The sequence below is a fragment of the Dendropsophus ebraccatus genome, chromosome 1, assembly GCF_027789765.1.
Source record: "Dendropsophus ebraccatus isolate aDenEbr1 chromosome 1, aDenEbr1.pat, whole genome shotgun sequence".
In the NCBI taxonomy this organism is placed as follows: Eukaryota; Metazoa; Chordata; class Amphibia; order Anura; family Hylidae; genus Dendropsophus; species Dendropsophus ebraccatus.
Genome location: NC_091454.1, coordinates 10,558,640 through 10,583,038, shown reverse-complemented (window position 1 = coordinate 10,583,038; position 24,399 = coordinate 10,558,640). Strand labels below are relative to the sequence as shown.

Sequence of the window (24,399 nt, the reverse complement as noted above, 5' to 3'; positions counted from 1 at the left end):
TTTTTTTTTACATTACATTTTTATTTTTATTTTTTTAGTTTTTATATATATATATATATATATATATATATATTTTTTTTAGCTTTTACATTTTATATATTTTTAAAAATACATAATACATTATTTTAAATAATAAAAATAATATTTTTTTCAATAATAATAAATGTAAACGTAATAATAAATCTAAAGGTAATATAACCTAACACTGCAATACGCCGAATCAGCTATAATAAAGTTACAAAACTTTAAATCCCGATCGCCGACCTCCGCGTTCCTTTCTATACATTAAGGTCGCAGTTAATTTTAGGATTATGGGGATTTTTCTTTCTTTTTTTGTTTAATCCCTAAGAATAGTAACCTTGGCGATGTATTTAACTAACAAAATGCGAAAGAGCGGCACCCGAGTCAGCGAGTTTGTGGGGGAGAAGGCAGCGCAGGATTAAGGAACGTCACAGGGTTACTGGAAGAGGGAGACTTAGGAGAAAATCCGCCAGTGAATGTAGAGGAGTCTGGAGCAGGGACTGGTGTGACCAGGATGGCGGCGGCGGTGTGGACCCAACTAGTGCGATCCAGGAACCTGGTCCTGGTCATCTCCATCCCCCTGCTGCTGCTCCCCCTGCCCCTGCTGCACCCCAGCAGTGTGAGTACCAGGGTGACTTTTATGAAGATACAGTGGCTGGATGGTACTGTAATGGGGGCAATGTGGAGGGCACTGTAATGGGGGCAATGTGGAGGGCACTATAATGGGGGCAATGTGGGGGGCACGATAATGGGGGCAATGTGGAGGGCACTGTAATGGGGGCAATGTGGATGGCACTGTAATAAGGGCAATGTGGATAGCACTGTAATGGGGGCAATGTGGATAGCACTGTAATGGGGGCAATGTGGATAGCACTGTAATGGGGGCAATGTGGAGGGCACTGTAATGGGGGCAATGTGGAGGGCACTGTAATGGGGGCAATGTGGAGGGCACTATAATGGGGGCAATGTGGAGGGCACTATAATGGGGGCAATGTGGGGGGCACGATAATGGGGGCAATGTGGAGGGCACTGTAATGGGGGCAATGTGGATGGCACTGTAATGGGGGCAATGTGGATGGCACTGTAATAAGGGCAATGTGGATAGCACTGTAATGGGGGCAATGTGGATAGCACTGTAATGGGGGCAATGTGGAGGGCACTGTAATGGGAGCAATGTGGAGGGCACTGTAATGGGGGAAATGTGGAGGGCACTGTAATGGGGACTATGTGGATGGCACTGTAATGGGGGAAATGTGGATAGCACTGTAATGGGGGCAATGTGGATAGCACTGTAATGGGGGCAATGTGGAGGGCACTGTAATGGGGGCAATGTGGAGGGCACTGTAATGGGGGCAATGTGGAGGGCACTATAATGGGGGCAATGTGGAGGGCACTATAATGGGGGCAATGTGGGGGGCACGATAATGGGGGCAATGTGGAGGGCACTGTAATGGGGGCAATGTGGATGGCACTGTAATAAGGGCAATGTGGATAGCACTGTAATGGGGGCAATGTGGATAGCACTGTAATGGGGGCAATGTGGAGGGCACTGTAATGGGAGCAATGTGGAGGGCACTGTAATGGGGGAAATGTGGAGGGCACTGTAATGGGGACTATGTGGATGGCACTGTAATGGGGGAAATGTGGAAAGCACTGTAATGGGGACTATGTGGATGGCACTGTAATGGGGCAATGTGGATAGCACTGTAATGGGGACTATGTGGATGGCACTGTAATGGGGACTATGTGGAGGGCACTGTAATAGGGCAATGTGGAAAGCTCTGTAATAGGGCATTGTGGATGGCACTGTAATGGGGGCAATGTGGAGGGAACGGTAATGGGGGCAATGTGTATAGCACTGTAATGGGGGCAATGTGGATAACACTGTAATGGGGACTATGTGGACGTCACTGTAATGGGGCAATGTGGGTGGTACTGTTATGGGGACTATGTGGATGGCACTGTGATAAGGGCAATGTTGATGGCACTGTAATGGGGGCAATGTGGAGGGCATGGTAATGGGTGCAATGTTGATGGCACTGTAATGGGGGCAATATGGAGGGCTCTGTAATGGGGGCAATGTGGATGGCACTGTAATGGGGGCAATGTGGATGGCACTGTAATGGGGGCAATGTGGGTGGCACTGTAATGGGGCAATGTGGATAGCACTGTAATGGGGACTATGTGGGTGGCACTGTAATGGGGCAATGTGGATAGCACTGTAATGGGGACTATGTGGATGGCACTGTAATGGGCACAATGTGGAGAGCATGGTAATGGGGACATTATGGATGGCACTGTCATGGGGACAATGTAGATGGCACTGTCATGGGGACAGTGTGGAGAGCATTGTAATGGAGACATTGTGCATGGCAGTGTAATGGGGATAATGTGGAGGGCACTGTAATGGGGACAAATTGGATGGCACTGTAATGGGGATAAAGTGGATGGCACTGTAACGAGGCAATGTGGAGGGCCCTTTCATGGGAACAAAGTGGATGGAACTGTAATGGGGGCAATGTGGAGGGCACTGTAATGAGGACAAAGTGGTTGGGAATGTAATGGGGGCAATGTGGAGGGCACTGTAATGGGGACAAAGTGGATGTCACTGTAATGGGGACTAGGAATATCAAGAATATAAAAAAATATCAATTTTATGAGCCAAGTGGGTGACGTGGTGGCCATTAGTTGTGCAGGGTGTTACACATCATTCTATCACCACTATTCTTTTCTCTCTGTAGGAAGCTTCCTGTGCCTACGTCCTCATAGTGACGGCCGTATACTGGGTGTCGGAGGCCGTTCCCCTTGGAGCCGCTGCCTTGGTCCCTGCGTTCCTTTTCCCACTGTTTGGGGTGCTGAAATCCAGTGAGGTCAGTGCACAGTATATTAGAGAGTGTCTCCCACTCTGGAGGACTCAACACGACCATCTATTTAATGATTCAATGATTAGCCTGCAATACCCCAGTTCTCCTGTAGAGGCCACTGCAGGAGATATGAGCAGATACTCCCAGCACAGCGATCATGGATCAGGATTCTGATTACTCATATATTGTCAGTTCTGGGAATGTTACATAATTCTGGCTGCTTTTTGATGTAACAGAAGACAGATCCTGACCCCAACTCCAGGTTCTTGACCTCACTTCTACCTGTTTATGGCTCCACAGATGTAATGATTAAATCCCGCTCCCCCTGAGCGACCTCAGCCCAGATTCCCGGTGTAAACAATATCATAAACCATCTAACTTTATTACCCAGGATGTCACTTACCAGCAGAAAAACTGCAGGAATGTGAGCACGGAGCTCAGGACTGAGCATCCCCAATAATGCGGTATTATTTATGTATTATAAATAATAGCATCATATAGTGTCAATGTAATAATGAAGACAGGCAGAGATAATACTAATAATAGAGCAGCAATGTGCATAGGAGGAGCCCCATATTGTACATATGTATAGGAGGAGGAGTCACATATTGTACATGTGTATAGGAGGAGGAGTCACATATTGTACATGTGCATAGGAGGAGGAGCCACATATTACACATGTGTATAGGAGGAATCACATATTGTACATGTGTATAGGAGGAGGAGCCACATATTGTACATGTGTATAGTAGGAGGAGCCACATATTACACATGTGTATAGGAGGAGTCACATATTGTACATGTGTATAGGAGGAGTCACATATTGTACATGTGTATAGGAGGAGGAGTCACATATTGTACATGTGTATAGGAGGAGGAGCCACATATTGTTCATGTGTATTGGAGGAGAAGCCACATATTGCACATGTGTATTGGAGGAGGAGCCACATATTGTACATGTGTATAGGAGGAGGAGTCACATATTGTACATGTGTATTGGAGGAGGAGCCACATATTGTACATGTATAGAAGCCACATATTGTACATGTGTATAGGAGGAGGAGCTACATATTGCACATGTGTATAGGAGGAGGAGCCACATATTGTACATGTGTATAAGAGGAGGAGCCACATATTGTACATGTGTATAGGAGGAGGAGTCACATATTGTACATGTGTATGGGAGGAGGAGCCACATATTGTACATGTGTATAGGTGGAGGAGTCACATATTGTACATGTGTATAGGAGGAGGAGCCACATATTGCACATGTGTATAGGAGTAGGAGCCACATATTGTACAGGTGTATAGGAGGAGTCACATATTGTACATGTGTATAGGAGGAGGAGCCACATATTGTACAGGTGTATAGGAGGAGTCACATATTGTACATGTGTATTGGAGTAGGAGCCACATATTGTACATGTGTATTGGAGGATGAGCAACATATTAAACATGTGTATAGGAGGAGGAGCCACATATTGCACATGTGTATTGGAGGAGGAGCCACATATTGTACATGTGTATAGGAGGAGGAGCCACATATTACACATGTGTATAGGAGGAGGAGCCACATATTGTCTATGTGTATAGGAGGAGGAGCCACATATTGTCTATGTGTATAGGAGGAGGAGCCACATATTGTCTGTGTATAGGAGGAGGAGCCACATATTGCACATGTGTATAGGCGGAGGAGCCACATATTGCACATGTGTATAAGAGGAGCCACATATTGCACATGTGTATAGGAGAAGGAGCCACATATTGCACATGTGTATAAGAGGAGCCACATATTGTCTGTGTATAGGAGGAGGAGCCACATATTGTCTGTGTATAGGAGGAGGAGCCACATATTGCACATGTGTATAAGAGGAGCCACATATTGCACATGTGTATAGGAGGAGCCACATATTGCACATGTGTATAAGAGGAGCCACATATTGTCTGTGTATAGGAGGAGGAGCCACATATTGTCTGTGTATAGGAGGAGGAGCCACATATTGCACATGTGTATAGGAGGAGGAGCCACATATTGTACATGTGAATAGGAGGAAGAGCTGACTGGGACAATCTTGGTCCTCACTAGCCGATGACTGAGAAGACATCAGTCCAGTCCATGTAGTTGGGGTCATTGACTCGGGACCCCTCCTCGACTCCCCTCCTCGCCTCCATATTCTGCTATATCCACATAGAGCTACTGCTGGATCTGGGAGAGAACATTACGTTGTAGCTTCTTACCACTTCTCCTTCCTCAGTCGGGCGTCAGACGGATCATAGGAAACAAAGCCGCCTTTCAGCTCCGGCCTCGGGATTCCTGCCCACCTGAATAAGAAGTTTTTTATTAGAAATATCTCCTCACGTATTGTAAATGAGGCCGTCCCAGTGGGGCAAAGGTGGCACAGACCTCACCAAGGTTACTGAGATCTGGGGCCGGGCGGCACAACACTGTGCTAGTTATGGCAAATGATATAAGGTGGGAGTATAAAGACTTCCTCTATGGAAAGTGAGCAAAGATTTTCCTATATGAAGTACATGGAAAAGCACAAAGCATATATATAGCAATATACACAAATATGGTAACCAATGTGTAACAGCCAGGAATAGAAGGGATTGTGCCAACAATTATAGAAAAATGGGGTCAAAGGTCAAATAAATTTCCCTAGCGTCCCTATGTTTTTGAATTTCTATTTACTACTATATAGTGATATTGTTTCTTAGTAACTATAAGGCCATGTTCACACAACAGAAGAATAAATTATGTTTTCTACCTCATTAGAAGAGGATTCTAACATAAGAGTGTGTACAGATGCAGCTAGACACAACCAGTTCTTTATTGATTCCATATCCACTATCTAGTGCTAAGCACTTAAAGGGAGAAGAGTCCAGGAACACCCTAACCCACACTGAGAACAAGATTAAAAAGTGCAGGGCAGTATCCTGAAACACAAGAGGTACTAGTGTGGATAGGACAAAGCTACCAGAGGGTCTACGTATCCTATCTCGCTGTGCAGGTAACGGGAAGGCCCGAAAGCTTAGCTACACCCAGACAACCACGACTGGGGCTTTTATCACATTATTAGGCTGGGTAACTCAACACTGTAGGGCAGAAGGTTTTCAGATTATAGTCTATACACGGGTACAAGTAAACTGTTCACTCTAAAGTATCTCTTCAAAGTTTTGTCAGAGTACATTGCTACACTGGGTCAGGGCTCCTTCGACCAACTCTTCTTCTCTACTCATCTCTCCAAGCACCGCTACAACTACCTCTCTTCTACTCTACTTCTCTCAGCACCAACTTAAGCACAAACTGGTTCAAATACTAAAGTCTGTGTGAAGACTTGTCTATTCTACTATTTTGATATCACTGGGACTCCGTCATCCTTTATACGCATGGGCACCTATACACACTAACCGCACACCTTGGGTTATTTTTCCCCCTTCTGTGGGTGGCGGTATCGATAGTCCGTGTGGGTCAGTTGCTACTCAGGACTACTGTGACAAGAGCCCAAGGGACCCATCACAACTCGGCAGGTCACTGACCATTGGGGAACACAGCCAGTCACACAAACATAGCAGGTATCAACATCACACCTGTGTGCTGGACAAGCACTATTATATATATATATATATATATATATATATATACTTACATTTCTTCAATATATAATTAAAAAAAAAAAAAAAATCGAGTTGCAGCAGTAAAAGGTGACACAGCTTTCCTGCTGGCCCCAATGACTGTTTTGGAAACTGCAGGGCTGCCCAAGCCTTGGCCCCAACACAGTAGCATTAGAATACACATTAGAGTAGGGGAAGCTGCCTGTGTCAGAAGCGCTGAAACCGCAAAACCATGTAGCAGAGCGGGCTAGGATAACTGTCAATCACTGTGCTATGAGGTACTGCAGCTGCAGCACTACTGACACTGACTGCTCCCCCAAATGTAATGTATTCTAATGCTAATATGTATTAAAGTGACATCAGGGAAGGCTCTAATCCGGGTTTGAGCAGCCCTGCAGTTCCTAATACAGCCAATGGTGGCAACAGACTTTCCAGGTGACCCCTTTCTGCTGCCACGCAATGTAAAAATGTTAAAAATAAATACAAAATTAAATTTACTTTATATAGTTATAAAATTTAATTATTTTTTAAAATATATATATATATATATATATATATATATATTTATTTTTGTATTATTTTTATTTATTTTATTATTTTATTTTATTCGCTAGAATACCCCTTTAAATAGAGAAAGGAGGATTGTGTATTTTGGATGTAGATACACAACCCAGCCGCCATCTGACTGTATATTAGCAGATTGGGGTCCCTGGTGATCATCATGGCCGGCTCTTATATACATGAACAGACTTGTACATTCCTCGGGCTGTGTTCACATATGGTCGGACATTCCTCCTACGACCTCCCATCGCCTTGGATGCCCCAACCGGCAAATGTGAAATTTATTGTCCTCACTGATCACAAGATTCTATTAAGATAATGGCTTTCTGATGTCTGAAGAATTCATGGGAATAGAAAACTCAACATCACATGTTTCAATGTGACTGTAGCACCGAGACAGATAAGACAACCCAGATCAACAGGCGGTCACATTAGAGGGTCTTATCTGTGTACAGAAAACACTGCAATACTCATACTGACCACTAGAGGGCTCAGCAGCAATAACTCGCCTTACAGCAGCTGTAAAACAATGACAGAAGTATTATACTGCAGGAGCCTAGATAGGCAGGATACGCAGGGAAAGGAAGAAAGAAAATCCTGTATAGCCACATGCGTAAAGTCAAACATTTGCCGTTATTATAATACATATCACTGAATAAAGTATCAGAAATAACCAAGAATAATTGCAGAACGTATTTGAGCACATTTTTATCACCTTTGCATCCACTTCTTTGGTTTCTCTTTAAAGGTGGCTGCAGAATATGTAAAGAACACAACACTTCTGCTCATGGGGGTCATCTGCCTGGCAGCATCAGTGGAGAAATGGAAACTGCATAGGAGGATAGCTCTACGGATGGTCATGTTATCTGGAGCAAAGCCGGGAATGTGAGTAATATGTAAGGAAGGGGGCGGTATACAGTCACATAATGGATATAGGAAAGGCTTCATAGGCCAAAGTGTAATACATGAGAATGATTTCCATAATCAAGAATAGTTTAATATAATACTGCTCATATATACAGAAATATAACTACTATAATACTGCTCCTATATACAGGAATATAACTACTATAATACTGCCCCCTATATACAGGAATATAACTACTATAATACTGCTCCTATATACAGGAATATAACTACTATAATACTGCTCCTATATACAGGAATATAACTACTATAATACTGCTCCTATATACAGGAATATAATTACTATAATACTGCTCCTATATACAGGAATATAACTACTATAATACTGCTCCTATATACAGGGATATAACTACTATAATACTGCCCCCTATATACAGGAATATAACTACTATAATACTGCTCCTATATATAACTACTATAATACTGCCACATACATATAAGAATATTGGTGAGTTACACTACATTGCTCTCTATGATAAATCCCTCCAGGCTTTTGATGTGCTTCATGTGCTGCACTGCTCTGCTCTCCATGTGGCTCTCTAATACATCATCCACCGCCATGGTGATGCCCATCGCTGACGCGGTTCTGCAGCAGCTGACGAGAGGCGACGAGGAGCACGAGGGGGCGGTGGTCAATGGCTCGACTGCACCTGACAGCGCACAGCAGAAAGGTCACCTATATCTCCGCACCTCTAACGTTTCATTGTCCTGTATATATGTCAGTGTTACCTCATGCACCGCTCTAGACCACCAGGGATAATAACCTCAAATGTCTCTGAATTCTTGATTGATCTGAAATAATTTTGCAGGTGGGAAAGAGAAGCAGAACCAGCCGTCCATTGAGCTCATATTCATCAACGAGGAGTAAGTGGAGCCCATTAGATGAATCATGTTCTGGTAATGATGTCCTGTAGGTGGCAGCAGAGAGACAGCTTCCAGTGCAGGAGAGCTCATTAGCATAACCTTTTCCCAGAAATCATTGCCTGCTTCCTACACCAGCTGGGGGTCTCCACAAGGAGAATCAGTGCCCACAGGGAGTGAAGCAGCATCAGTCTGGGACACATAGGTCTGCAGGGGAGCTGCATACACCAAGCTGTATCAATATGTTATAAGGACTAAGTAAAAATCCAGACCACGGATGGACAGCAAAACAGGAACGAATGAACAATAATTTAAATGGAGAAGCCCAATGTGATGTGGTCGGATGTATGGCCTGTGTATGGGGGGCATATATGGGGCAACACTGGGAAATATGAAATGTGTATACTGATAGATATATCCAGATCAATGAAATCTCTACTGATACTTCATGTCCCCAGGGCCACAGCAAAGGATCTCAGCAAACTGATACAGAGCAAGGTACAACTAGGTCATATCAGATGTCATATCTATTATCTATCTATCTATTATCTATCTCCTATCTATCTATCTATCTATCTCCTATCTATCTATCTATCTATCTATCTATCTCCTATCTATTATCTATCTATCTATCTATCTATCTATCTATCTCCTATCTATCTATCTATCTATCTATCTATCTCCTATCTATCTATCTATCTATCTCCTATCTATCTATCTATCTCCTATCTATCTATCTATCTATCTCTCTATCTCCTATCTATCTATCTATCTATCTATCTATCTATCTATCTATCTATCATCTATCTCCTATCTATCTATCTATCTATCTATCTATCTATCTATCTATCTATCTATCTATCTCCTATCTATCTATCTCCTATCTATCTATCTATCTATCTATCTCCTATCTATCTATCTATCTCCTATCTATCTATCTATCTATCTATCTCCTATCTATTATCTATCTATCTATCTCACTATCTATCTCCTATCTAATGTAGAAAAATGGTGCAGCACTCAAAAAAAGTCACAAAATGTTGTGGTGCCTGCCAGTATGCACCCTTGAGACCATAGGTGCTGAAATATACAATATAGGAATCACTGTGGCACTCAAAAGTAGTGAAAAAAATGGTGATTTATTCGCCCAAAACCGCAACGTTTCAAACTCGCAATGAGTCCTTTTTCAAGCAGTGTTAAAGCACATATGGCAAAGCTTGTGTTTAAATACATGGTGGGTCACAATTAGATACATGTGTGTCAAATCATTAATCAGTGTCAAAAGTAGAAATCAAAATACAAGTACACGTGTTATAAGACATAGCAGTGACAATAGATACATCGTGATGATCGTGCAACGATCCACAGTGTTATGATGGTGTCATAAAGTCCATAAGTACATAAAGTCCATAAAAAAATATAAGTTACAATAAGAATCTTGGGGATCATCACTCACAGCGATCCTGTAGCAGCCACGGACCCCAGGATCTCATATCAGCGGCGTTGTCCTAGACCTTACGCGCATGCGCGGGATGTCCGCCAATCGGAAGACTTGTAGGACGGCCTCCCACGTAGTGATAGCTAGAATTAACCTTGTCGTAGCTGGTATGTAGTATCTCCTATCTATCTATCTATCTATCTATCTATCTATCTATCTATCTATCTCCTATCTATCTATCTATCTATCTATCTATCTATCTATCTATCTATCTATCTATCTCCTATCTATCTATCTCCTATCTATCTATCTATCTATCTATTATCTATCTATCTATCTATCTATCTATCTATCTATCTATCTATCTATCTCCTATCTATCTATCTATCTATCTATCTATCTATCTATCTATCTCCTATCTATCTATCTCCTATCTATCTATCTCCTATCTATCTATCTATCTATCTATCTATCTATCTATCTATCTATCTATCTCCTATCTATCTATCTCCTATCTATCTATCTATCTATCTCCTATCTATCTATCTATCTATCTCCTATCTATCTATCTATCTATCTATCTATCTATCTATCTATCTCCTATCTATCTATCTATCTATCTATCTATCTATCTATCTATCTATCTATCTATCTCCTATCTACCTATCTATCTATCTATCTATCATTCCCACCAGCAGAATCTCAATGGCGTCCATATGATTGCCAACCCTATGAGAATTGTGAAGCCGGCGACTAATGGCCAGTCACTTCCTCAGGTAAGACAATCCTGGTATCTAATAATAGGACACAGTCTGTACACTACAATATACTATAAAATGTATTCAATTACAATTTTTTATAGGCCCAGATTCTGGTTCTTCCATCTACCGAATCCAAGGATCCAAAGGAACAAGGAAAATACAGATCTAAACATGACCATATGATCTGCAAGTGCCTGTCACTAAGTGTCTCCTACGCAGCCACTATTGGAGGTCTCACCACAATTATTGGCACCTCTACCAGCCTCATCTTCCTGGAGCACTTTAAGAAGTAGGAACTATAACTACTATAATACCGCTGCTATATACAGGAATATAACTACTATAATACTGCCCCCTATATACAAGAATATAACTACTATAATACTGTTCCTATATACAGGAATATAACTCCTATAATACTGCTCCTATATACAGGAATATAACTACTATAATACTGTTCCTATATACAGGAATATAACTCCTATAATACTGCTCCTATATACAGGAATATAACTACTATAATACTGCTCCTATATACAGGAATATAACTCCTATAATACTGCTCCTATATACAGGAATATAACTACTATAATACTGCTCCTATATACAAGAATATAACTACTATAATACTGCTTCTATGTACAAGAATATAACTACTATAATACTGCTCCTATATACAGGGATATAACTACTATAATACTGCTCCTATATACAGGAATATAACTACTATAATACTGCTCCTATATACAGGAATATAACTACTATAATACTGCCTCCTATATACAAGAATATAACTACTATAATACTGCTCCTATATACAGGAATATAACTACTATAATACTGCTCCTATATACAGGAATATAACTACTATAATACTGCCTCCTATATACAAGAATATAACTACTATAATACTGCCCCTATATACAAGAATATAACTACTAGAATACTGCTCCTATATACAGGAATATAACTACTATAATACTGCTCCTATATACAGGAATATAACTATTATAATACTGCCTCCTATATACAGGAATATAACTACTATAATACTGCCCCTATATACAGGAATATAGCTACTATAATACTGCTCCTATATACAGGAATATAACTACTATAATACTGCCCCTATATACAGGAATATAACTACTATAATACTGCCCCTATATACAGGAATATAACTACTATAATACTGTTCCTATATACAGGAATATAACTACTATAATACTGCCTAATATATACAAGAATATAACTACTATAATACTGCCCCCTATATACAGGAATATAACTACTATAATACTGCCTAATATATACAAGAATATAACTACTATAATACTGCCCCCTATATACAGGAATATAACTATTATAATACTGCTCCTATATACAGGAATATAACTACTATAATACTGCCCCTATATACAGGGATATAACTACTATAATACTGTCCCTATATACAGGAATATAGCTACTATAATACTGCTCCTATATACAGGAATATAACTACTATAATACCGCTCCTATATACAAGAATATAACTACTACAATACTGCCTCCTATATACAAGAATATAACTACTATAATACTGCCCCTATATACAGGAATATAACTACTATAATACTGCTCCTATATACAGGAATATAACTATTATAATACTGCCTCCTATATACAGGAATATAACTACTATAATACTGCCCCTATATACAGGAATATAGCTACTATAATACTGCTCCTATATACAGGGATATAACTACTATAATACTGCCATCCTATATACAGGGATATAACTACTATAATACTGCCCTCCTATATACAGGAATATAACTACTATAATACCGCTCCTATATACAGGAATATAACTACTATAATACTGCTCCTATATACAGGGATATAACTACTATAATACTGCCCTCCTATATACAGGAATATAACTACTATAATACTGCTCCTATATACAGGAATATAACTACTATAATACTGCTCCTATATACAGGAATATTACTACTATAATACGAACTGGAGAGAATGGAACGGCTGCACATCCCATCTATGGCTGACACTAATGCCGCTAGGCCTATATCAAAAATCAACACCAGAGTGTCTGTATATGAATTGATCAAGCCATATTGCCCCGTGTACCACCGCGCAGGTCCTCTGGTCCACACGGGTCCCTACGATAACTCCACACCGTGTCGGTCAGCGACCGCCAACCCCGCAAAGCGGCACTAGTATCAGCCATAGGTGTGAGGTGCAGCACTCTGTTTCTTCCCTGAACCGCATTACTACTATAATACTGCTCCTATATACAGGAATATAACTACTATAATACTGCTCCTATATACAGGAATATAACTACTATAATACTGCTCCTATATACAAGAATATAACTACTATAATACTTCTCCTATATACAGGAATATAACTACTATAATGCTGCTCCTATATACAGGAATAAAACTACTATAATACTGTCCCTATATACATCAATATGAGGACATATGAGGGTTCCTTCCTCTCACCCCTCGTGTTTCTGTGTTGCAGTCGGTACCCGGACGCTGAGGTGGTGAACTTCGGTACCTGGTTTGTGTTCAGTTTCCCCATTACAGTCATCGTTCTCTTTCTGACCTGGGTCTGGCTGCATTGGTTGTTTCTGGGCTGCAAGTAAGTGACAGTATTATGCGGTATTATTAGAGCACAGTGTTGGATTATGACATGTTTTTTATTGATATTGATGGCCTGTGTGAGTGAGACGATTGTGAATCTTTAGTTTTAGAGAAACCTGCTCCCTCAGTAAGAAAAAGAAGACCAGACAGGAAGAGTTGTCGGAGCAGCGTATTCAGGAGGAATATGAAAAGTTGGGGAAAATGAGGTACAGGGGATGGCGGTACTACAAACGTTACATCACCAGCAACGGAGAATGACAACCACCATTCTGTAAGGTTACTGTGTGTAGTTGCAGTCAGTGCTGTAAGGTTACTGTGTGTAGTTGCAGTCAGTGCTGTAAGGTTATTGAGTTTAGTTGCAGTCAGTGCTGTAAGGTTATTAGGTGTAGTTGCAGTCAGTGTCTGAGTTTATGTAAGATTTTCCATAATGCACATGGGTGCGCACACACACAGACATGCAAAAACACACACACATACTGATACACACACTGATAAACACACACTGTGATACACACATACACTGGTAAACACACTGATACACACACGCACTGGTACACACACTGGTACACACACTGGTACACACACCTGGTACACACACTGATACACACACACACACACACACACTGGTACACACACACAGACACGCACAAACACACTGGTACACACACACACACACACAGACACGCACAAAAACACACACACAGGTACACACACACACACTGGTACACACACACACACATACTGATACACACACACATACTGATACACACACACACACTGGTACACACACACACACACACACACTGGTACACACACACACACTGGTGTACACACACACACACACACACACACTGGTGTACACACACACACTGGTACACACACACATACTGATACACACACACACACACACACACACTGGTACACACACTGATATACACACACACACACACACACTGATACACACACACACACACACACACACACACTGGTACACACACACATTATGTAGTATAACCGTTGCTCCGGCCGTGGATCCGATCTTCCCCCGTTTGTTCTTCCCCCCATAGTTACCCAGAAAAGGTGACCGTTGTCTTCTTCATCCTGATGACGCTGCTCTGGTTCACTCGGGAGCCCGGCTTTGTTCCTGGCTGGGAATCTCTATTTGAAAAGTAAGTTCTAAGCTGGTGTACACTCTATTGCTCCCTGTTATCAGCCATTTCCGTCCCAGTCTCGTGGTCGTCCATGGTTTCCGGGACCCCATGAGGACTATAGAATCTCCTATGTCTCCCCAGCTGACCACTCTGTTACATGACCCTTAGGCTGCAGCCTGTCTCACCCCCCACTCGTGTTTCAGGAACGGTTACAGGACGGACGCTACGGTGTCCGTGTTCCTGGGATTCCTGCTCTTCCTGATACCATCTAAGAGACCCCAATTCTGTTTTGGAAAAGGAAAATCAGGTGAGAATTTTCAGATACAAAAAGTAATCTCACTGGCACTCTAAGAGACCCCCATGTATGAGAGCACTCTATAGCTGGCACTCTAAGAGACCCCCATGTATGGGAGCACTCTATAGCTGGCACTCTAAGAGACCCCCATGTATGTGAGCACTCTATAGCTGGCACTCTAAGAGACCCCCATGTATGGGAGCACTCTATAGCTGGCACTCTAAGAGAGTCATGTGTATGAGAGCACTCTATAGCTGGCACTCTAAGAGAGTCATGTGTATGAGAGCACTCTATAGCTGGCACTCTAAGAGACCCCCATGTATGGGAGCACTCTATAGCTGGCACTCTAAGAGAGTCATGGGTATGAGAGCACTCTATAGCTGGCACTCTAAGAGAGTCATGGGTATGAGAGCGCTCTATAGCTTGCACTCCAAGAGAGTCATGTGTATGAGAGCACTCTATAGCTGGCACTCTAAGAGACCCCCATGTATGAGAGCACTCTATAGCTGGCACTCTAAGAGACCCCCATGTATGAGAGCACTCTATAGTTGGCACTCTAAGAGACCCCCATGTATGAGAGCACTCTATAGCTGGCACTCTAAGAGACCCCCATGTATGGGAGCACTCTATAGCTGGCACTCTAAGAGACCCCCATGTATGAGAGCACTCTATAGCTGGCACTCTAAGAGATCCCCATGTATGAGAGCACTCTATAGCTGGCACTCTAAGAGACCCCCATGTATGAGAGCACTCTATAGCTGGCACTCTAAGAGACCCCCATGTATGAGAGCACTCTATAGCTGGCACTCTAAGAGACCCCCATGTATGGGAGCACTCTATAGCTGGCACTCTAAGAGACCCCCATGTATGTGAGCACTCTATAGCTGGCACTCTAAGAGACCCCCATGTATGGGAGCACTCTATAGCTGGCACTCTAAGAGAGTCATGTGTATGAGAGCACTCTATAGCTGGCACTCTAAGAGACCCCCATGTATGGGAGCACTCTATAGCTGGCACTCTAAGAGAGTCATGGGTATGAGAGCACTCTATAGCTGGCACTCTAAGAGAGTCATGGGTATGAGAGCGCTCTATAGCTTGCACTCCAAGAGAGTCATGTGTATGAGAGCACTCTATAGCTGGCACTCTAAGAGACCCCCATGTATGAGAGCACTCTATAGCTGGCACTCTAAGAGACCCCCATGTATGAGAGCACTCTATAGTTGGCACTCTAAGAGACCCCCATGTATGAGAGCACTCTATAGCTGGCACTCTAAGAGACCCCCATGTATGGGAGCACTCTATAGCTGGCACTCTAAGAGACCCCCATGTATGAGAGCACTCTATAGCTGGCACTCTAAGAGACCCCCATGTATGAGAGCACTCTATAGCTGGCACTCTAAGAGACCCCCATGTATGAGAGCACTCTATAGCTGGCACTCTAAGAGACCCCCATGTATGAGAGCACTCTATAGCTGGCACTCTAAGAGACCCCCATGTATGGGAGCACTCTATAGCTGGCACTCTAAGAGACCCCCATGTATGTGAGCACTCTATAGCTGGCACTCTAAGAGACCCCCATGTATGGGAGCACTCTATAGCTGGCACTCTAAGAGAGTCATGGGTATGAGAGCACTCTATAGCTGGCACTCTAAGAGACCCCCATGTATGGGAGCACTCTATAGCTGGCACTCTAAGAGAGTCATGGGTATGAGAGCACTCTATAGCTGGCACTCTAAGAGAGTCATGGGTATGAGAGCGCTCTATAGCTTGCACTCCAAGAGAGTCATGTGTATGAGAGCACTCTATAGCTGGCACTCTAAGAGACCCCCATGTATGAGAGCACTCTATAGCTGGCACTCTAAGAGACCCCCATGTATGAGAGCACTCTATAGTTGGCACTCTAAGAGACCCCCATGTATGAGAGCACTCTATAGCTGGCACTCTAAGAGACCCCCATGTATGGGAGCACTCTATAGCTGGCACTCTAAGAGACCCCCATGTATGAGAGCACTCTATAGCTGGCACTCTAAGAGATCCCCATGTATGAGAGCACTCTATAGCTGGCACTCTAAGAGACCCCCATGTATGAGAGCACTCTATAGCTGGCACTCTAAGAGACCCCCATGTATGAGAGCACTCTATAGCTGGCACTCTAAGAGACCCCCATGTATGAGAGCACTCTATAGCTGGCACTCTAAGAGACCCCCATATATGAGAGCACTCTATAGCTGGCACTTTAAGAGAGTCATGTGTATGAGAGCACTCTATAGCTGGCACTCTAAGAGAGTCATGTGTATGAGAGCACTCTATAGCTGGCACTCTAAGAGAGTCATGTGTATGAGAGCACTCTATAGCTGGCACTCTAAGAGAGTCATGTGTATGAGAGCACTCTATAGCTGGCACTCTAAGAGACCCCCATGTATGAGAGCACTCTATAGCTGGCACTCTAAGAGACCCCCATGTATGAGAGCACTCTATAGCTGGCACTCTAAGAGAGTCATGGTTATGAGAGCACTCTATAGCTGGCACTCTAAGAGAGTCATGGTTATGAGAGCACTCTATAGCTGGCACTCTAAGAGAGTCATGGTTATGAGAGCACTCTATAGCTGGCACTCTAAGAGACCCCCATGTATGAGAGCACTCTATAGCTGGCACTCTAAGAGACCCCCATGTATGAGAGCACTCTATGGCTGGCACTCTAAGAGACCCCCATGTATGAGAGCACTCTATAGCTGGCACTCTAAGAGACACCCATGTATGAGAGCACTCTATAGCTGGCACTCTAAGAGAGTCATAGTTATGAGAGCACTCTATAGCTGGCACTCTAAGAGAGTCATGGTTATGAGAGTACTCTATAGCTGGCACTCTAAGAGAGTCATGGTTATGAGAGCACTCTATAGCTGGCACTCTAAGAGACCCCCATGTATGAGAGCACTCTATAGCTGGCACTCTAAGAGACCCCCATATATGAGAGCACTCTATAGCTGGCACTCTAAGAGAGTCATGTGTATGAGAGCACTCTATAGCTGGCACTCTAAGAGAGTCATGTGTATGAGAGCACTCTATAGCTGGCACTCTAAGAGATTCATGGGTATGAGAGCACTTTTCAGCTGCACTCTAAGAGTGTTCTGTGTATGAGAGCACTCTATAGCTGGCACTCTAAGAGAGTCATGTGTATGAGAGCACTTTTCAGCTGCACTCTAAGAGTGTTCTGTGTATGAGAGCACTCTATGGCAGCCGTGTATACAGGGGCACTCTATGGCTGACAGTGTTATTGAGGGTGCTGTGTATGAGAGCACTCTATGGCTGGCACTGTGAATAGGGGCATTCTATGTCATGCCCTCTGCTGCCCCCTACCCAGGATTGGTGGTACTGCACATGATATGGTTTTTGCCCCCAGGACAGGGTAAGAACAAGGAAGAAGATGGAGCGGACCTAGGAGGCCCTATGTTGACCTGGCAGGAATTCCAGAAGCACATGCCCTGGGAGATTGTGGTCCTGGTGGGAGGGGGTTATGCCCTCGCTGCTGGATGTAAGGTAACCAGGACAATAGTTTATACAGATTCTACAGACTAAGGATAAAATTCTGATGACCATCCTGGCAACCAATAGATCTATTCTGTCCTGTTCCTATTAGGGCTGTGAACTGGTGGTCCAAGGAAATAAAAGGGTTAGTTGTAAATTCCCTGGTGGTCTAGGGAAAGTGATGGGGTAAGTTGTAAATTTCCTGGTGGTCTAGGGGAACTGATGGGGCTAATTGTAAATTCCCTGGTGGTCTGGGGAAGTGATGGAGTTAGTTGTAAATTCCCTGGTGGTCTAGGGGAAGGGATGGGGTTAGTTGTAAATTCCCTGGTGGTCTAGGAGAAGTAATGGGGTAAGTTGTAAATTTCCTGGTGGTCTAGGGGAAGTGATGGAGTTAGTTGTAAATTTCCTGGTGGTCTAGGGGAAGGGATGGGGTTAGTTGTAAATTCCCTGGTGGTCTAGGGGAACTGATGGGGTTAGTTGTAAATTCCCTGGTGGTCTAGGGGAAGTCATGAGGTTAGTTGTAAATTCCCTGGTGGTCTAGGGGAAATTATGGGGTTAGTTGTAAATTTCTGTGTTGTTTAAAGCAGTCAATAGGTTAGCTGTAAAATCCCTGGTGGTCTAGGGGAGACTAAGGGCTAATTGTAAATTGTCAGCGGTATAGGGAAATTAGTTATTTGTAAATTCCCTGGTGGTCTAGGAGAGAGAAGGGGTTAATTCTAAATACAAGGACATTAGTTATAAGTTCCCTGGTGGTCTGGACTCTGGAGAAGTAAAAGGATTGTGCAAAATCACAGGTGGTCTAGGGAAATGTAATGATTAATTGTAATTTTCCTTGTGGTCTAGGGAAGTAAAGGGGTTAGTTGAAATTTTCTGGTGGTCTAGGAAAGTTAAAGGGTTAATTTTAATTTCCCTGGTGGTCTAATGAAGTACAGGGGTTAGTTGTATTTTCCTGGCGGTCTAGGAAAGTTAAAGGCTTAGCGGTAATTTCCCTGGTGGTCTAGAGGAGTAAAGGAGATAGTTCTAAATTTCCTGGTGGTGTTGGAAATTGCAGAGCTAATCTTAATTGCCCTGGTGGTCTAGGGCTGATAAGATATTCCCTGGTGGTCTTATGAAGTAAAGGGGTTAGTTGTATTTTCCTGGCGGTCTAGGAAAGTTAAAGGGTTAGCTGTAATTTCCCTGGTGGTCTAGGAAAGTAAAGAAGATAGTAAATTTCCTGGTGGTGTAGGAAATTGCAGAGCTAATCTTAATTGCCCTGGTGGTCTAGGGCTGATAAGATATTCCCTGGTGGTCTTATGAAGTACATGGATAAATTCAAGATTTTAGGGGGTGGTCCAGGTAGTAAATGGCAGCAGTAGGCACCCGCCTGTTCGCCATTCCCTGTCAGCCAGGTCACATGACCCATAGTTACTATAGGTTCCTGAGGGTTTGGAGCAGTCCCTGTATTTACCAGCCGTCCGTTCTCTCTTGCAGACCTCCGGCCTCTCCACCTGGATCGGCCGTCAGATGGAGTGTCTGAGCAGCCTCCCGTCCTGGGCCGTCAGTCTCCTGGCTTGTGTCCTGGTCTCCGCGGTGACGGAATTTGTCAGTAACCCGGCCACCATCACTATATTCCTGCCCATCTTATGCAGCCTGGTAAGGGTGGTGGGCACGGCTATGGGCACCAAGCTTGCCCCGTAATGACGCCTATGGTCGCTATGAGCAGTTCCTAACTTGGATTTTCCATTGCAGTCCGAAGCGCTTCACATTAACCCTTTGTACACGCTGATTCCGGTCGCCATGTGCATCTCCTTCGCTGTGATGTTACCGGTGGGGAACCCGCCGAACGCCATCGTGTATAACTACGGCCACTGCCAGATCAAAGACATGGTAAGAGAACGTCCACCAATCGTATAAAAGATCTCAATGCTCAGGGATTTCCAGCCATTGCAAAACCGAGCAAGAACATGAAAGGTTCGAAATGCGTCGGTGGACGGCACATTAGATGCCAGCGTTGTTTTCAAGAAAATTATATTTTTTAAACAATTACGGATTCATCTATTATGTTTTTTAATCCTGTACAATTCCTTTAAGTACAAGGCAGTTCTGAACCTTTCCTGATCTTGCTCAGTGAACTTCGGTTCTAGTATTATTTTTTTCTTATTCTTATTTACCCCTTTAAGTATAAGGAATGTTCCTGGAAGGTTTGAAATGTGTCTGTGACTGCACCCAAGGGTTTGCATAATTTTTTTTAAGAGGTGAGAATTTTTAAACAATTCTGAATTAATTTATTATATATTTTAATCCGGGATAATCCCTTTAAGTACAAGATAGTTTCGAACGTTTCCTGGTAATTTGGAACCTAGAGGGTTCAAAACGCGTCACTGACTGCACCTGGGATGTTACTATCATGCTAGTATTTTTTTTTTTCTTAATCTTAACTACCCCTTTAAGTACCCCTTTTAAGGGAAATTCAGAATTTTTAAACAATTACTGATTCTTTTATTATATATTTTATTTTTGGGTAATCCCTTTGCGTACAAGGTAGTTTTGAACCTTTCCTGGTCACATTGCGTTGAACCTTGAGGTTCAAAACGTGTCAGTGACTCCACTTGAGATCATTCTTTTAATAAAATTCAAGTTAGAATTTTGAAAGAGCTTTGGATTCATCTAGTATGGTTTCTTTTCTAATGCTAAATAATCCCTTTAAGTATAAGGACGTTTCCTGGAAAGTTCAAAACGCGTCTGTTTTGCACTTTTTAAGAAAATTTAATTAGGAGGTAAGAATTTTAAAAGAATTTCAGAATTTCAGATTCAGTTAAATTTCAGATCTATTATGTTTTTTAAAACCTGGATATTTCCTTCGAGTACAAGGTAGTTTCGAAGCTTTCCTGGTTCCTGGTAGTTTCAAACCTAGAGGGTTTAAAACGCATCACTTGGCTGCATCTGAGATCATATTTTTTAGGAAATTCAAGTTAGAATTTTTGAAGAGCTATGGATTCATCTAGTATGTTTTTTTCTAATTCTAAATAATCCCTTTAAGTATAAGGAAGTTTCCTGGAAGGCTCAAAACGCGTCTGTATTGTAAGTTTTTAAAAAAAATTCAATTAAGAAGTCAGAATTTATAAACAACTACGGATTCATCTATCATGTACTTTAAGCCTGGATAATCCCTTTAAGTAAAAGTTAGTTTTGAACGTCTCCTAGTAGTTTGGAACCTAGAAAGTTCAAAACGCGTCAGTGGACCGCACCCGAGATCCTGTTTTTAAGAAAATTCAAAAGAGCTTTGGATTCATCTAGGTGCAACAACTACAATATAAGTAGAAGCACCTGAAATTAGATGCAAACCAGCAGAATTATGAATGCAGCTCTGGAGGTAACTAGTTATAGGAGTGATTTTACTACTACTTTTTTTTCTTTCTTATCATAGGTGAAAGCCGGCCTAGGAGTGAATGTCATCGGCCTGGGCATCATCATGGTCGCTATTAACACATGGGGCATCAGCCTTTTCCAGCTTAACACATTTCCAGACTGGGCAAAGATTCATAACGCGACTCAGCACCCGTGAACGGAGCCCGAAACGCCTGGGACACTCTAAATGTGTCATATGGAGGGTGCGGGCAGCAACATGGACCACAGGAGACCAAGCTGCACACCAAAGGACCTCACCAGTGCCCAGTATCACTTAATTTACTTGAATTTAAAGGGGAAGTACACCCCTCAGACATAGGGCCTTTAATTGTATATAGTAGGACCCCTACCCTATAATGGGCCAGTCCAAACTAAATCCTTCTCCACCTGTATATACAGTCACCTCCATATTTATTGCAGGAACTAGATGGCACGGGCAGCGAGAACACCGCATAAGGCAGCAGTCACACTACTGACTGTCTCCTCCAGGAATCTGTCAGCATGGGGGCGGGGTCAACTTATGGTGCTGGTAGTTTTTTCATTGTACACCACATCTCCCACAATGCACTGCAGCAATGATAGAAGGATTGATGAAGCTCTGCGGCCAGGAAAGCAGCAGAACCTGGGAGGCCGTCCTAGCAGAGTATTAGAGTTCAAGGTCAGAAAAATACTTATAAGTAATAAAAATATACATATATTCTGTAACATTTTGTAAGAAAAACTATTGGAATTCCCATTCTAGAATGTCATTAAATGTAAAAGATGAGCCGTCCGACTATCGCATGGTCAGAAATGGGTTAAATCTTCTAGATGTGTAATACCAAAAACAACCACAGGAACAAGAGTGGCGCTGTTTCAGGGGGAAACCGTATAATCCCTTTAAGGATTAGGAAACCATGGTTGCTCTAGTGGGTTCTGTCTCTTTTTTTTTTTTTGGGGGGGGGGATGACATGTTTTTCTAATTCTTGACAGCCCCTTTAATTTCAGGCGTCTTTGGACAAGTTGTGGGCAGCAAACAGGTCTCCACAGAAAGGGACATGTACTGGAGAGCTTGGACTACAAGGTCCTGATGCAGCCAGTGGCAGAATGTCTTGTGCGGTGGTGCATACAATGTCCTGACCGTGACAAGTGTCAGGGGGTACTGCTAGTCTGCAGTCTGATAATTTAGAGGTCTGGGGGCTGATACTGTATGGGGTCTGCAGTCTGATAATTTAGAGGTCTGGGGGGTTAATACTGTATGGGGTCTTCAGTCTGATAATTTAGAGGTCTGATACTGTATGGGGTCTTCAGTCTGATTATTTAGAGGTCTGGGGGGTTAATACTGTATGGGGTCTTCAGTCTGATAATTTAGAGGTCTGGGGGCTGATACTGTATGGGGTCTGCAGTCTGATAATTTAGAGGTCTGGGGGGTTAATACTGTATGGGGTCTTCAGTCTGATAATTTAGAGGTCTGGGGGCTGATACTGTATGGGGTCTTCAGTCTGATAATTTAGAGGTCTGGGGGCTGATACTGCATGGGGTCTTCAGTCTGATAATTTAGAGGTCTGGGGGCTGATACTGTAGGGGACTGGTTTGGGGTCTAATAATTTAGTGTTCTGGAGACAGACTGTAGGAGGTAGTCTGGGGGCTGATACTGTAGGAATTAGTCTGGGGGCTGATACTGTAGGGGTCTTTAGTCTGATAATTTAGAGGTCTGGGGGCTGATACTGTAGGGGTCTTTAGTCTGATAATTTAGAGGTCTGGGGGCTGATACTGTATGGGGTCTTCAGTCTGATAATTTAGAGGTCTTGGGACTGATACTGTAGGGGACTGGTTTGGGGTCTAATAATTTAGTGTTCTGGAGACAGACTGTAGGAGGTAGTCTGGGGGCTGATACTGTAAGAGTCTAGTCTGGGGGCTGATACTGTATGGGGTCTTCAGTCTGATAATTTAGAGGTCTGGGGGCTGATACTGCATGGGGTCTTCAGTCTGATAATTTAGAGGTCTGGGGACTGATACTTTAGGGGTCTGGTTTGGGGTCTAGTAATTTAGGGGTCTGGGCTTGAGTATGATAGTTCATAGTTCTGTTCTCAGGAACGACACTGTAGAGGTCCAGTATAGGGTCTGATAATTTAGGGGTCCATCCTGGAATTTCATAAGTAAGAGCTCTGCCCTGGGGTCCTATACTGTACAGGTCCAGTCTGGGGGGCTCACACTGTAGAGGTCCAGTCTGGGGGGCTCACACTGTAGAGGTCTAGCCTGGGGGGCTGATAATGTAAAGGTCCAGTCTGGCGGCTGATAATTTAGAGCTCTGCTTAGTGATAATCAAGGGGTCTGGCCCTTAAAGGGGTTGA

The 24,399-nt window shown here is 42.9% G+C and overlaps 2 protein-coding genes across 2 annotated transcripts in view; both read left to right on the top strand.

The window, feature by feature from the left end:
• The window catches only part of MTPN (myotrophin), a 230,721-nt gene that overhangs the window by 124,318 nt on the left and 82,004 nt on the right, over nucleotides 1-24,399 (top strand). The window lies entirely within an intron of this gene.
• Nucleotides 536-22,720, top strand: SLC13A4 (solute carrier family 13 member 4). Its single transcript, XM_069954113.1, has 16 exons — nucleotides 536-640; nucleotides 2,763-2,891; nucleotides 7,810-7,946; nucleotides 8,478-8,659; nucleotides 8,798-8,852; nucleotides 9,308-9,347; nucleotides 10,986-11,063; nucleotides 11,150-11,337; nucleotides 13,587-13,706; nucleotides 13,813-13,914; nucleotides 14,776-14,877; nucleotides 15,063-15,166; nucleotides 18,555-18,691; nucleotides 20,150-20,311; nucleotides 20,408-20,545; nucleotides 22,086-22,720. The coding sequence occupies exons 1-16, from the start codon at nucleotides 536-538 to the stop codon at nucleotides 22,221-22,223; spliced, it is 1,917 nt and encodes a 638-aa protein (XP_069810214.1). The 3' UTR covers nucleotides 22,224-22,720.

What these genes read in the sequence shown, in the direction of transcription:
- SLC13A4 (XM_069954113.1), top strand. Translation starts at nt 536, where the DNA reads ATGGCGGCGGCGGTGTGGACCCAACTAGTGCGATCCAGGAACCTGGTC. An exon ending in TGACAGCGCACAGCAGAAAG is followed by an intron (nt 8,660 to 8,797) that starts GTCACCTATATC and finishes ATAATTTTGCAG; the next exon opens with GTGGGAAAGAGAAGCAGAAC. An exon ending in TGGGAATCTCTATTTGAAAA is followed by an intron (nt 14,878 to 15,062) that starts GTAAGTTCTAAG and finishes CTCGTGTTTCAG; the next exon opens with GAACGGTTACAGGACGGACG.